We start from the raw sequence: 15,316 nt of genomic DNA on the forward strand, positions 1-15,316 counted from the left end.
TGAAACCATTATCATCATTACCTTTATTATCTCCACAGTCTTGTAATTCCAACCAAAAGTATCCAAAAAATCATGTGTCATGCACAATAAGTTACATTGCCAATCCTTCTCAGAAGCCTTGTATTTTTTCCATGGGCATAAACCTCAGCATTTGTTTCACAGTAGGAGAATCAAGAGATCCCATACTTCCTGTCTGTCCGTGTCTTCTATCTGGAGTTACTCGTCTCTGCCAGCCTGTTGTTCAAGATACCGAGTGCGCCAACCCCCCCAGAGAAACCATTATGGCGTGAGCTGCCACAGACTGTCCTGGGATACCCGTTGGCCGACTCAGACAGCTGCTTCTGCATGATGGCCAGCGACACCTTGTTAGAGGCGGCCAAGTCTTTCATAGAGATCATCTCCCCTGATAGTCTGCGTCCCTCAGTATCGCTATCACAAGGTCCATCTGAGTTGGGTGGCTGGCCAAGTCGACTCTGGCGACCCTTAGTGCCCGGGCGGATGGCATTGCGTCTGCCCAGGAGGACGTTGGCCCTATTGCAGCGCTGGCAAAACAAGCAGCTCATTTTCTCCAGAATCCAGTTGAGCACCTGCTTGATGACAATAGAGATGACATTGAAGAGCGAGTAGATACAACACACTCCCATGAGCATGAAGAAGAAGTTGGCCACCCTGTAAAGGCTTTGGTATTCGTAAGCCGCGCCCTGGCTGCTGACAAAATCCCCAAATCCGATGGTGCTGAAGGTGACAAAGCAGAAGTAGAGTGAGTCTAAGTAAGCCCAGCCCTCCACGGGGGTGTACATGGCTGACGCACAGCAGGAGATGGTGATGGCTGACAGTCCGAGAATCAGCATCACGTGGTACACGGAGGGCTTCCAGCCGGGGAGGGAGTAGGCAGAGAAGTCATGGCGAATGCCTGGCGGGAGTATACCACTGTTCCTGATTCGCCGCTCCCTCACAGCCTTCATCACCACGGCCAGCAGTGTGATGATGCGCTCCAGGAAGAGGTTAAAGAAGAGGATGGTGGCCGCACAGCCCAGAAGCCCATAAAAGATCAGGAACACCTTGCCTGCCACTGTCACAGGCGTTGTCATCCCAAAACCTGCGGAGACAGAAGAGAGATATCAGACACTTAGTCCCTGAACTGAGGCCACATTTCCCCTCAAGGACGACTTCAGATTCCGCGAAATAAGTTAAATATTTGATATTGAAACAAGTGGAGCGATGCCTGAAAGCAGAACAACCTTAATTTTAAATGTAGAGAGGATTGAGTGCAAAAGTAATGTGCAGAAAATACTGCATCATGATTTGTTATGATGCTGACACAAGACTGTGAGCTTTCTCTGGAGGATGAGACTATGTTAAGTAATTGTAATGCACAGAGAGGACGATAAAAAAGTGACTATGGGATCATTACAAAAAACAATGTTTTCCATTGCAAATTAAGTTGAATGTTGTGAAGTGGACAGTTAATAAGGGGAAAGAGAGAGAGCGAGAGAGCGAGAGAGATATTATAAAGTAGTACAACGAGTGACAGCGTATGTTGAGGGAAAAGATCGTGGAGGATAACTTTCACCCAAGAAAGTGAGATTTGAAACTTGTGAAAAGCCTACTTGCACACTTAATTGACTTATTATTCATTTGTTTGAATTATTATTAGGATCTTTCAGTTTTCAGTTGCAATTTGGTTTAGTTTAGGCAAAAAAACTACATGGATAGGTTTAGGTAAAATATACAAAGCCTACAGTAGGTTACGTATTCACATACAGTATTAGTGTGCAAATAGCATTGTTGGCTCCAGACATCTGGGTGCTTGTTTCTGACATGCTATATACACCCTGGTGTAAAAAGATAAAAACAATTCTGGCTATTCTGCCTGGGTGCAAATTGTATTGTTGGCTTCTGAAACCTGGGTGCACATAGACAAACAAAACATCTTTTGATGAATGCATAGATTTAATTGTGTCTAATGTTATCATCATTTATTCAGGAAACTAAAAAATAACAAGGACATTGAGGGGAGGAGGATGCCAGGAAAAAGCTTAGGTAAGCCTTCTGAAAAAAATTTCTCTCTCTGCTGTGTGATTTGGTTTCCTGCTATCTTCTGATTTCTTAATCAATTAGACTGAGTGTTCAAGTTGAGGAAGGGGTTACGAGAGGACAGGCTGTTTAAGGACTCATGTTGAAGGAGCACTTCTCAATTTAATTTTAAAGGGCATCTTGGTATTTGTGCACAATATTGTTTCCTCTTTAAGATCAAATTGTGTTATGAATTTTTTCAGCACCGCATCTGGTTATAACACAGTCGTGTTTTCATGATTTATGGGGATATTACATTGACTATGGCGGCTACCAGTTTAATCCTATCACTTACCCTAACCGTAATCTTTATTTTAACCTTAACCTTAACCTTAACCATAACTTGACCTAAACCCAAGTCTTCATCCTAAAATGTAATGATTTACGTTAGATTTATGTCCCCACAAGACTGGTAAAACACAAACACACACAGCACTCATACTTTTATCCCAGGGCCAATGCAAGCACACACCCTTTAAACACACACACAGGCACGCACGCACACACGCACACACACACACACACACACACACACACACACACACACACACACACACACACACACACACACACACACACACAGTTCCATTCCCTTTATCCACAGAATAGCAGATGGCATATTTGTCAACAAATCAAATCGTGCTGAAATATCAAACAGTTCACTTCCAGGCCAAGGTTAATTGATTGTTCCATCATGGCTATCCTCCATTTCAGTCTTCTCAGAGCATTAGGGCAGCGCTTTTCCCCCCTTTTCCAGCAACCCGTCGGTAACCATCTATGTGAGATAATAAATGACATCAATATCTAGACAATACTTCCTTTATGATACCCAAAATGGCTTTTTTGACCTTATCTCTCGCCCTGAAAACCACTCTCCTGTGGCTTTGCTGTTGACACGCCAGGTCATTTAGATCAACACTGATAGATACAGATTGTTTTATAGAGACAAGTGGGAATATCACCCCCACATATCCACACATGTACACACACTTATGGACTTACAGACACAGAGATACACGTGTGTTGGCTTATACGGTACACCAGATGCGGAATTATCTGGTTTTGTCAAAGAGAGTGACAAAGTTCAAGACACAGTCATTGAGGGACAGTTGGGTGACAGGAAGGTGATGGTGAAGGTCTGATGTGATGTGAAATCCTAGTTCAGTGTTTCATGGATAATTAATTAGCAGACCAAGTCTTTTCACCCAACTGAATGATAGGGAAAACAGATTACATTACGCACAGAGACAGTCTTCCGCACCCTCTCTCATTACCAAGTAAATTACCTAAGAGAGGAAAAGCGCACCAGGAATTGATTTGGTGTAGAATTTCAGAGCCATTACTCCAGACTACTGTGTCAAGATGCATTAGGGAAAACAGAACAATAATAGAAAGCAAAGGGCAAGCTCAAGACAAACACTGTGTGACTTTACTCACACAAAGACTTGAGAATTTAAAACTCCTAATTGTTACACAATCTCCGTTCCAGACCAATGATCCTGCTGCTGACCTTAGTTTAATCGTTCCATTGCATCCGAGCCAAGATGAGTCATTTAATTCAGCAGAACTTCATAATGCAGGAAATCGTATGTGTGATAATCCAATTAAATCAGAGCCCAAGTGAGAATATTTAATCATTAACATTAAATACAGTATGCTCAACTCGACAATGATGTTATGCTCTAATGGCTAATGATGCTAGCACACATAATCACACACGAGAGCTCCAACCAGAAGGAAACAGTGCCATTAGTATCCATTAATTACCACCTGACAGTTTTAAGAGAAGAAGAAGAAGAAGACAACAATGTTCTAATGGTTCAGACTGTGGGAAGATGAAATGTGGGGGAGATGAATACAGATTTTTTCTAACCTGCAGTGATTTGAAGCTTAAGGTGAGCTTTTATCTCCAGCGGTCAAGTTTAAATCCCATGTGCTCAGCAGAGTTGACACAATTAAGTAAGCAGCTCCCATTACAGTCCAAAGGCAAATTACTATGGCCCATTAATGTGCAGTAATGTCGGGAAATAAACAAAGAGCACCCATTACTGAGAGTGTCGCTATTAGAAGTATTGATGGTCTCTGCATTTGATTTGCTACACTGAGTAGACCACTCACCTCTAAACAGTAATCAATCATCTGATTTTACACCAAAGAGCCGCTCTGAGCGAAGGACACCTGTTTAAGATCTACAACTTTCAGTATATTACACAAAACAAAGTAGACATTGATTCACTTTTCTGGAAAATGGCCCCACAAGGCCAACTATCATGACGCAGAGCACATTTCCGTCATGTTGGAGGACTCGGCTTAATGTGAGTGAGTTCAGCTTAAGGAAAATAAGGACAGTCAGAACAAATATAAAAGAGCACAATACAAGAGAAATATATAGGAGGGCCAAAGCACTTAATGGATACCCACATGAGAATAAAGGGTAACTAAAAGCACTTGTTCCCGTTTCTGAATGAAGGACAGGCTGTACGTTCACCTGTCTCTCTGAGCCGTATTACAGCTGAAGGTCCCCGTGTGTCATCGAGGACAACAACATCCCCCACACAACTCCCAGAGGGCCTGGAAATGGACCCAATGATTCATTAAGTGACTGTTTTTGCAAACCAAAACTCAAATCTCTGCCTCTTCTGGCCTCCCCATGTCCCCAATTAATAAGCTTAAAACGCAAGCTCCAAGTCAAATAGCTGCATCCCACTAGTGGGAATACAGTTAAATTGGCCTGATAGGAGCGGCAGCAGAAAACGCCACGTCCCTCTGATGACTGAGTTTCTGTGACGAGCAGGAAATAATTTGTCATGCAGTGGCATGGCGGGGGTCTGCGGAGAGGACGGAGGTCTGAGGAAGCAGCAACATGGCCAGCCCTGAGACATCATCACAACAACATTTGCTGAGTTGCTGCCAGGATTACTGGCAGACTGGATAACAATAGGAACACTCACACTATGATGATAGAATAGGTCACATTCATCATTGATATGCAGCTATATTGTTGTGTCTGTGCACTGCATGCACAATGTAAACAAAGGCCAAAGTAATATTCATAAAACACCTAAAGCCTGCACACAATATCTATTTGGCCCAGAAGCAAAACAACATGGCTTTGAACTTCACACCCAGCTCAGCCACACGCAGCATCGGCGGTATGGTAATGTTTTATCTGTTCTGCATGTCAAAGCATTGATAATGAGTGTTTTGTTGTGCAACGATTCAAAATAATGGACTGAGGTGAAATGTAAAAGTTGGTAAAGCAAAGTCGGAACAGATATACATTGCGAGAGAGCTCAGGCGCGCACCATTAGAAGTGACAGGGCAACATCTACAGAGCAACACAAATGTGTGCAGTAACACACAACAAAGAATACCTTCTTTTTCCGATTTTGTGATACGTTTGGCTCCTCCGTAACTGAATTGAGTCTAGTGTTTTAAATTGTATCTCAGTGCTTAATTCACTGACAAAGAGAGCCCAGAGGATTGATGGCTCTGCCATGTGCATTGATTTATTGTCAAAAGAATATGCTGCATTGTCTTTGGATCTGCGCCAAACATTTATTATTTTTCTCCTCATTTTTCAATCTGTTTTTCATCTTTGCAGGGTTTAAAAAGAACTGGAAAGACATGCACAGCGTCCACTATTGTGCAGTTTATAAGAGCCAGGGCTTCAATAAGCAAAATGAAAATGAAAAGATTCATGCGGTTTCGTTGTCCATCGTCAAATGGTAACACAGATTTTGTCCTTTCATGCGATAGAGGAGTCATTCTCTCATCAGATTAATAGCTGCTCCATGAATGATCGAAAGGCTGAATGTCCTTGTGTTTTCTAGTATCTTGCTCTGTATGCAGAGTCAATATTTGAGTAAAGCTTAGCTACATAAAGCCCTCTTGTATTTTTCCACAAAGTCAACACACCTGTCCAGGTGGAGCCTTTGAAACACTATCACTCTCAGATCAGTGTGATAAGCCATGTTCACCATATTAGATCATACAGATTTGGTGCTCATACAGTAAGTATCACGGTAAAGCCACACTACATGTACTGTACGTCTTCAGATCATGTGTTTCATCACATGAAAACAGTCAAATCAGATGCCAGCAGGAAATGAATGCTCGAGGCTCGGCCGATACTTAATTTAATGTTTTTTCCTTATTGATAATGTGAAAGAACAAGTCCCTGAAATTTAAGGCTAAGCAAAAACCTGATTTTGCTTAGCACATAGACAAAATCACAGCAATAGCCTCAGAGAAATTAACTGAATGTGCCTACTAGGAGCCTGACTCTGCCAGAGGCGAACAGCCTGGAGGTAGCTGAATTGTTTGAGGATGCTGGCATGACGACAAAATATATACATTTTGGCGCTTTCAGCTCCGTGGAGTTTTCTAGGGATAACCATTATTTAATAATTTAAATGTGTGCCAAATGAATGTGTCCAAGAGTGTTAGTGAAGTATGTCTGTTCTTGTGCTGGCAGCTGATCTTTACAGTGGCCTGTGTGTGTGTGTGTGTGTGTGTGTGTGTGTGTGTGTGTGTGTGTGTGTGTGTGTGTGTGTGTGTGTGTGTGTGTGTGTGTGTGTGTTCACTGAGAATTTCACACGGTTTTGCTGAAATAAAGGAAGGGATCAAGAGTGCTGTTTCCTCTAATCCAAACAGATTGTGTGAGAAATCCAACATGACTGGAACTGCATGGAGTCCAATTTTAGACGAGCTCTAGTGTTGAATTGTCATTTCTCTCAAAGGCAGATGTGTTCTACGCAATGGCCATGGCTCCCACTAGTATGCAGCCCTTGATCTCAGGCTCCACGGATGATGTCATCTTGTAATCCAATCATAATGACCAACCATCTTAAAGATTCAAGGTCATGCTCATAAGTCACTCTGTTACACTGTTGTGTTTGCTCTGTTTTGACCGAAAGGAAGGTTATTTTATCAGCAGGCGGGAAAGGATGTTGATTCATCTCAAATCTTTTGTGATTACTACTATTTCAGCATGCTGCTCGCAAGTAAGCAGTTAAAGATACAATAGTGCAGCATGTCCTCCTGTGTCTCTCTGCTCTCAAGGAACCCCTCCTTCTCACAATGAGACAGATGGACGGCTGCCAAATCACGCTGTTCGACAACTTGCTGTTAGCTTATTAACATTGAAAACTATTTATATACATGACCCCAAGATGCAGATAAATGTTCTGCTAGTGCAGAAGTGGAATCGGCTCTGCAGGCTGTCTGCAAATATGGCGACACTTTTTACTGGGGTTTCACTGCGTCAAAGGTTGCCAACCAATACAAAAGTTCCCAGAGAGGGACTTTTCTGCTTATGGGGGAAGTTAAAACTCTCATAGCTGTGAGTCAGCATTGACGTCAGCACCAGTGCAAATTTGTTCGTCAGAGAAACTGATGATAGTCAAAATATTAACACCAGAATATGATTTAAAATGTCTGTTGAAATTAGCCCTGATAGGATGAAGGGCAGAGGATTGCAGGGTGCAAAGAGCACACAGAGTTTATTGTCTCTGCGCCTCGGCCAGTGCAAAGAGCAGAATCAGTGAAATGCTAATCAGTGTGGAAGAGGAAGCCCAGCAATTCTGCTGCGTCCTCTAAATTGATCTCAGTATCACTTCGCCATGATGGTTTAAGTCTGTGAGTTACTGTACGGAGCCGAATGCGCGCCTTAGCAAGTCAGGGCAGATTTATGACCCGCTGTGACAGAGTGCAGAGGTGTGTACAGCCATCCTGTACAGCCGCAGTTAAGTAAGATGGGGATTTATTGAAGCCAGTCCCTCACAGCAGGCTTGTCCTGCGCACACGCGCACGCGCACACACACACACACACACACACACACACACACACACACACACACACACACACTACACAATACACAATACACATCAGTAAGCACCCAGTGAGGCGAGAAACTCGGAGAGGGGTGAAAATGATGGAATGAAATGTATTTCAAGCAGCTGTGTGATATCTGGAGAATAATATTTTTATTTTCCCGTCTTTGAAGTCAGGCAATTAGAGTGAGTGATTGTCAATTATTAAGATTTTTTTTGTAAACACGAATTATGGTCTTAATTATTTTTCAAGTCTTCTGCTGAATCATGCTGTATTTATAGCATGCTGTTCATTTAGTAAATGATGGTCCCATTTAGAGTACAATATTACACAAGGTATGCTTTAGTTTAGGGCGTGGCTACTTTGGGATTGACCCGTTGCTGCCAAGGCGTTGTCTGGTCTGTCCGTTTTTTTGTCTTACAACTCTTTCATAGCGTGGTTTAATTTCATGAAAGGTTTCTAAAAATGTATTTTCCAGTGTTCTGTTATGCTATACTCCCCGCTTTTGTGTCACTTATACCGAACTCAGTCCCCAAAGCAATAAGAAATGTTACGGTGACTATGTCCACTTATTAAAGACATGCTATGGTTGTGAGCTGTAAACTTAAACAATGATTCAAGGACGCAGAAATGCAGAATCTGTGTGGGTTTATCACTTTTCGCCTTACAAATAGTCCTTTTCTACAATGTTAATCTCAAACAATTCTTTTTCTATATTGCACAGCAACGCAATTCATTTAGACACAGTCTTCAGGAACATCTATGCAGCAGTGGTGCAGTTTGGCTCCACTTCCTCATTGGGGACACAGTTTTTGTGCTGAGCATCCAGACTGCACACAGTCCAAAGAGACCTCCAGTGCCTTTCATGTGACTGAAGGTCCTCCGTTTTCCTTTTTTAACAGTGACATTTCCTCTGAGTCTATGATTTCACAGAGCAGCCTGGAGATCTAAAGAGAAGAGAGGGGGTAAGGAAGAGAGAGTCATACTGACCAGCTTCAAATGGTTCTGTAAAATAAACTATAGTGATCTTCTCCTCATTATGTAATGTACTGCTTGTGTGATATGACCAGACTATTTTGTAACATAATTGCAATGTTGTCCCGCAGTAACACACTGCGTAATGAGTGAATGATTGAATGAAAGGATCCAAATAATTGAGTGCATTAGAATTATTTAGATTTGAGAGTTAGAAGAAAAACTTATTTACTCTTAAACAAGTACTGTTTCACAGTTATATTATTAATCATATACTGTGTAAACGCTTGTGGCTTCTCATTTGACCTACTCTCCTGTTAAAACATTCATTTGCTTTAACAGTGACTTTCTTGAGACTGTGGATGCCTACATGTCTCTGTTTGAAGAACGTGGTGTTCCTTGTTATCATATGACCATGCCGATGCAAGCGAATCTGAAGACGTCATGAGAGCTTCTGTGATTGTATCATTAACTGTATTTAAGAGGTAACTCTCTGCTCATTCATTGAGCAGTCCAGTATACGCAATTGACATATCATGTTGTGATTCTGACTGTTCCTTCTTTGAAGAACAACTGTCCTGATTAATGATTTTACCTCAAGGTGTCGAGTACATTTTTCTATCAGAGATGGATGTTAGACAGAAGCAATATGGCTTGAAAAGTGCTGAAGTGAGAGACAAACAGCAAGAACAAACATGTTCAAACAACAAACATCGACGAATCCGATTACACATATTTTAAACCTTTCCCACCCACCTCCTGTAAGCAGACCCATAACATACACCAACAGCAACAACAACACAGATGTTGGCTTTTTTTTTGTTTCCCCAGCGAGGCAGCACCGAGCGCTTCATCTAAATACGAGCATGACATCAAAGCAAAAACACAGCCAGCCTTTCAGGAATCCATGGAATCCATCATGTGACATTTCAAACTGGTTAAATGCCAAATGCATGGTCTGCCATCCTGAGGTGATATTGTCTTGGAACCTCGGAGACTCGAGAAATACGAGGTGCAGGAAAGTACAGAGAACAGATTTGATTTGCAGTTTCATCCAGATACATGGGCCCTGGTCATACAAGCGTGTAATAGGCCTCACAAGTGTTCCTCAGTGAGACTCTGCTGCAAAATCAGCACTTTTTAAATTGGCACAAGAATACGAGGAAGATTACGCTAAACTAAACCATCAGTTATGATGGTTTACTATCACAATGACGGAGAGGACGTGGGCAATTATAATTTTTCCAAATCATTTCTCGTGATCGTGGCATAACAAGCTTGCAGTTTTCTTCAGTTACCAATAAATATGATTTCTTTCTCACAACATACTCACTTTAGGAACTTAAAATAATGTTAGAATGTATTAATAATTACTTTTTGATGACAGCAAATCGATGCTAACTCTACAAAATTAAAAAACGAGAATACAAAACCTGACAAACAATTACGTGCGTGTCCTCTCTGGCCTTCTGCGGTCTGATTTGTTGTTCATTAAAAGGACTCTATAGTCCCTCAGTTGAACATGTGACATCTGTAGTGAGACACATGGTATCAAGGTTCACCAAATTCAGCAGATGGTGTATCTTCACTGTGGGGTAACACAGATTTTCCTGATGTGGGAGCTTTAAAATTAAATCAAATTTTGCACATAAACTTGTGATTCTTCATATAACTGGAAAAAGTCTGCAAAGTTATGCATGTTGGCACTGTGTCTTGGCTTTAACAGTAAAGTGTTAACTGTCTATTATATTTACATTTCCAAAGTGCTCTCTCTGACACTAGCAGCCCAGATTTGGCTCAATTTGAAGGGAAGTCCCCCTCTTGCACTGTGATCTGAGGTTATAACCGGTACATGTATCAGCCTGATGACGTTGCTATAGTCAAAGGTCAAACTAGGCTACCGCTTGACGGACTCCCTCCTCCAACTCGGTCCATTTAATCCAGAACTAAAAGGACAAATCCAGTCACAGGAAAGAAAGAAAGTATCCTTTATTAATCCCCTTGGGGAAATTGGTCTCTGCATTTCACCCATCCTTGGTAATTACGAAGCAGTGTGCTGCCGTGAGGCGTCCGGGGAGCAACTGGGGGTTCAGTGTCTTGCTCAAGGACACTTCAACATGCCAACTATGGGGAGATCAGGAATCGAACCGGCTACGTTGTGGTTTCAGGACGACCACTCTCCCCAAGAGCTACAGCAACCCCCTGCATTGAAGTGTACACAACAACACCTGCCATAAAAGCTATAGGTTTATTATGTTAATAATGTTCATACTGTATAATATTATGCAACTGGTTATGAAACAGTCTCATTTTAATACTGGTGCTTTTATATCTGAACCAAAGTAAAGCTGTGGGCTGTAAAACCAGAACAATGAGCGGAAAAATGCTATAACGTGCTGTGGAGCTGAGCAAAAAAGCAGATTTAGGTGATACTTCTTTATCCCTTCAAGTGTGTCACTTTGAGTGACTCCTTTCACACTACACATAGTCAATTGATCTATTGTTAATATATAAATATTGATAGGTGCAGCTTTAAGCAAATTCTTTAAGAGATTTTCCAATGCAATCTGATGTGATGCCGAGAACCGCAACCTAGAAAATATTATAAGGTTGCTTTAACACCTCTCTTAGCGTCAATATAAACTGCACATTACAGTACAAGTTAAAGCCATTAGCTTAATGAGGCAAATTTGATGAAAATATTGACCTAGAATCAGAGGTTGAAGTGTCATCTTGCTGCAGCACAGCTCTGTACAGGTTGAGCAGAATTTTTATCTTCTCTCCACTCCACTGACATGTACCCTCAAGTTGTGGACTGCATGAAGGTTAAATCAGGCCTCATTTAAAGGGCAAACTCCATGAGGGTCAGTATTGTACTGTCTGTTCAACTGTCCTATTTGCCTTATCTGTCTTTGTGACTTCTCTGAGTGGGTGGTTATGAGTGTGATGGAGCTGGAAGCCACGGTGGCAGCCAGAGGCAAAGAGAGGCAGAACAGAGTCCATCCCCAGGAATAAATAGCCCTGAATATTATACAGAACAACTAACTGCTCTAACTGGCCCATCCCACTCAATCTCAACAAGTTAAAGTCTTACATCAGAGAGCCATCACTAAGTACACTTGATCCACAGACAAGTATTACCGCTGTGAGCACTTCAAAGCTGACAAAGTATTTCTCAAAAATGTAATTGTAGCAACTTACAGTGAGACCTGCAGACTCACACACAGCGACAGAGAGCTGTCCTAATTGGCAGTTGGCAGTTATCAATCAGCCATGGGGGTTAGAAATAGCTTTCCTATTAATAGCAATTCTGTTTACAGAGCAGACTCTTGTGCCCTCTTCATGGAGCATGCAAACAGTAAAGCTGCATCTGAAAATGTAGGACAAGACAACAACACCAAGAGTAGGATGTAGACAAATACAAACTCTTCAAAGCTTTAACAAGAGGAGAGTCCACAGCCACGCTAGCGGATTCTGTGAGACTGTGTTCAGACACAGCGGTGTTTTGAGCTCGACACTCACGTATGCGGACATGGTCACAAAGACTGTTGATGTATATCGATGGATGTACTGGATACTGGACTCAATGATGGTACCCATTCTCTCACCCATTTGAAAATTGATTGGCAAGTGCAACTATACCCAAAAAGTTACCGATTGACTTTACATTGGAAGGACGTCATACAAATAAAAATAGCTTCTCTCGGCTCTGGGATATTTTACAAAAGTATACAAGTAGTAATAGACCTCGTTTGCAGTTTGTGTTCAATTGTCCACCTTACCGTTGCTAATTTGAATTAAACACAAAGTACAGCTTAGACTGATGGGATTGTCATTGGTTTTGCAGGTATTTGGTCATACATCAGTGTTGAACAATTAACGTTTTGTACCAAATTTCATGGCTATCCATCCAATTGTTTTTGCAACATTTCAAATGTTAACCACGTACAAATGAACCTGTCTCAGGATGTAAAGAAGAAAAACATCAGAAAGCGTGCGCATGATGTTGTTGCAGTTGTTTACGCTATACTTTAGAAAACGCTGCAATACATTTTGTTTTCTTGCAACGTTGCCTGAAATTGGGATACAGCACACAAGGTGTGGGACTAATGGCTGGTGAATCTTGCCAAAACTTTGTGTAAACAAGCACCTCAAGTGACCACGGCTTTACTTTCATTCTTCAAAGTGATATTGTGGAGGCGCTTCAAGGGGAGAGTTACTGCTGATTTGAAGCCTCTGCCACAGCACTGAGGTTGGACGTGTTTGGGAGGAGTGTCTGGATTGCACAGGGGGATGCCACTCTGAATTGTGTGGGGAGGCCCCCAAATCCCTTTTATATCACCGGCTCACAAGCATGAAGAAAAAGTAGCACACGAGCCCGGGAGGGGTGGGGGGAGATCAAAGCAAGATGGAAATCAAGACAGAAATCCATGCAAGCATATGCAAACAGCAACTACTGTAGAACGACATCACCCTTTTCTCCATTTTCCACCCGACGAGCTGAGTCAGTTTCTGTGATCTTGCTCGACATGACAACTGGAGCACAAGAGGATTTCAACATGCCACAGTACACAAACACAGCTGCTGTGGTTCCCTCCTGAGACTGGGTGAGCTGAGTGAGTGGGCTGCCGGAGAGCTCTGCATTTCTGTATCTGAGAGCAGGAGGTGGAGAAGCCAGTAAAGCTCTCATGACAGGTCTACAGTTAATAAACTCCTGACAGGTTTCCTGCTCGTATGGATCCAATTCTCCCTGTGAACCCATGTACAGCCATCAGTTTTCCTTATCGCTCTCCTCACTACAGTTTTCAATTAGTAGGAGGCGCCGGAGGTATCACAGTGTACATATGTGTGTGTGTTTGTGTGTGTTGAGGGCAAGGTCAGGGATAGACAGCAGCTGTCAGCTCAAATGACTACCTGGCGTGTCTCTGTTTGCTTGTTCACCCGTTCACACTCACTCCCTCACCCACTCACTGTATGCTGTGGCTCCTCTCTAGCCTCCAGTGAGGAAGGGGCCGAGGCGTTGGAGCCATAAGGCATGCAGTGCACCACACCGTCGGCCCTCGGGGTGCCCTACGAGGGACACTTGCTCTTTTCTGACCTATCGCACGAGTAAATGTTAAATGAGGGGGAGCAGACGGGGCTTCTCATTGACATTCCTTTTGGTTTGAATGGAAATGTGGCAACAAAAAAAGAAAGACTGCACCCATGGGTGCTGTCCTATAGCCAGGGATGAGTGTGCCATTCCTGGCAGGCGAGTCAGATGCCGCCCCGTTGCCAAAGTCCCTCTCAGCCAAAATGTAACACATGACTGGAAAAAAAACAGAAATGGTAATCTGTTATTCTGTAAGTAAGCCAGTGGAAAGATAGCAGCCTGCAGAGACAGCAGCTCCTTTTTATGTCCAGACTATCAGTAATGATATGATTATTTAACAAGCAGAGGCCATATTAACATTAAACATTCTCCAACTTATTTGTCTTGATGTAGCTTTATCGGAGCAGTAGGTCCCAAATGTGTTCAGTATTTAACCTCCATACCTCCTAAATAGATCCAATAATTACTCACTTAATAGTGCGAGCTGATTCATGTGCTATTTGTAAGGCACCATGTGGTGCTTGGCTACACATGGTTTTACGTGGAATAATGTATGTTTTTCAACAGGTAGAGGACAGCATGGCTGCAACCAAATGGACGCAAAGGTCAGTGAATGCTGCATAGATCACCCACCTATAGTCGACACCACAGTTCCAACAAAATAAAAAGCCCCTGTAAAATCCCATCGTGGTCTCAGAGCATCAGCCCGGATCCCGGCGGCGATGGCGGCCTCGTACTCCCGCAGGAAGGAGTTGAGGTCCTGCAGGCTGATGTTGAAGGTCTCACTGAAGTTGAGGAGCGTCCCGTGCCAGAGGCCGTGAGCCCGCACCTCCGACGGCCGCTCTATGGCCGAGAAGACCGCAGCGCCGCACAGCAGGTACAGTATGATGAGGACGGCGAGCAGCACGAAGCGGCCGTTGTCCTCGTTGAGGTGCAGGGAGCGGCAGCCTTGCAGTCGCTGGCCAGGCATCATCCAAATTTCAGCACCACGCGCGCGTCGGACAGCGAAAAGCTCCACATCGGAGACGGCATTCACTCGTCTGCAGGTGTCCTCTGGAAGTCGCTGCCTTGCACTCTCCCTGCACTTCCACCTTCAACATCTCGTCTACTCAGCCAGTCACGTTGTCCCATTGTAGTTGTGAAGTGATTTGATCTGTGGCTGGAAGGCAGAAAAACGCTCCACTTGTGGATGGAAGTCTGTAGAACCGCGAAAGAGTTCATGAGAAAAGCTGCCGGCGCATTGTGTCATGATGGACACATTCTCTCTCACAGCAATGCAGTTGGCGTGAAGTGGACTGCAGCTTGAATCCAATCGGACGCGCTGAACGCTCGTTTTG

General features: G+C 43.1%; 1 protein-coding gene across 1 annotated transcript; it reads right to left on the reverse strand.

The window, feature by feature from the left end:
* Positions 1-206: 206 nt before the first annotated feature.
* kcnk12 (potassium channel, subfamily K, member 12) lies at positions 207-14,952 on the reverse strand (the record flags this gene model as incomplete). The annotated part of the gene is made up of 2 exons (XM_079230011.1): positions 207-1,099; positions 14,613-14,952. The coding sequence occupies 2 exons, from the start codon at positions 14,950-14,952 to the stop codon at positions 207-209; spliced, it is 1,233 nt and encodes a 410-aa protein (XP_079086137.1).
* Positions 14,953-15,316: the final 364 nt, after the last annotated feature.

This window comes from Taurulus bubalis, assembly GCF_910589615.1.
Source record: "Taurulus bubalis genome assembly, chromosome: 14".
NCBI classification, from domain to species: domain Eukaryota; kingdom Metazoa; phylum Chordata; class Actinopteri; order Perciformes; family Cottidae; genus Taurulus; species Taurulus bubalis.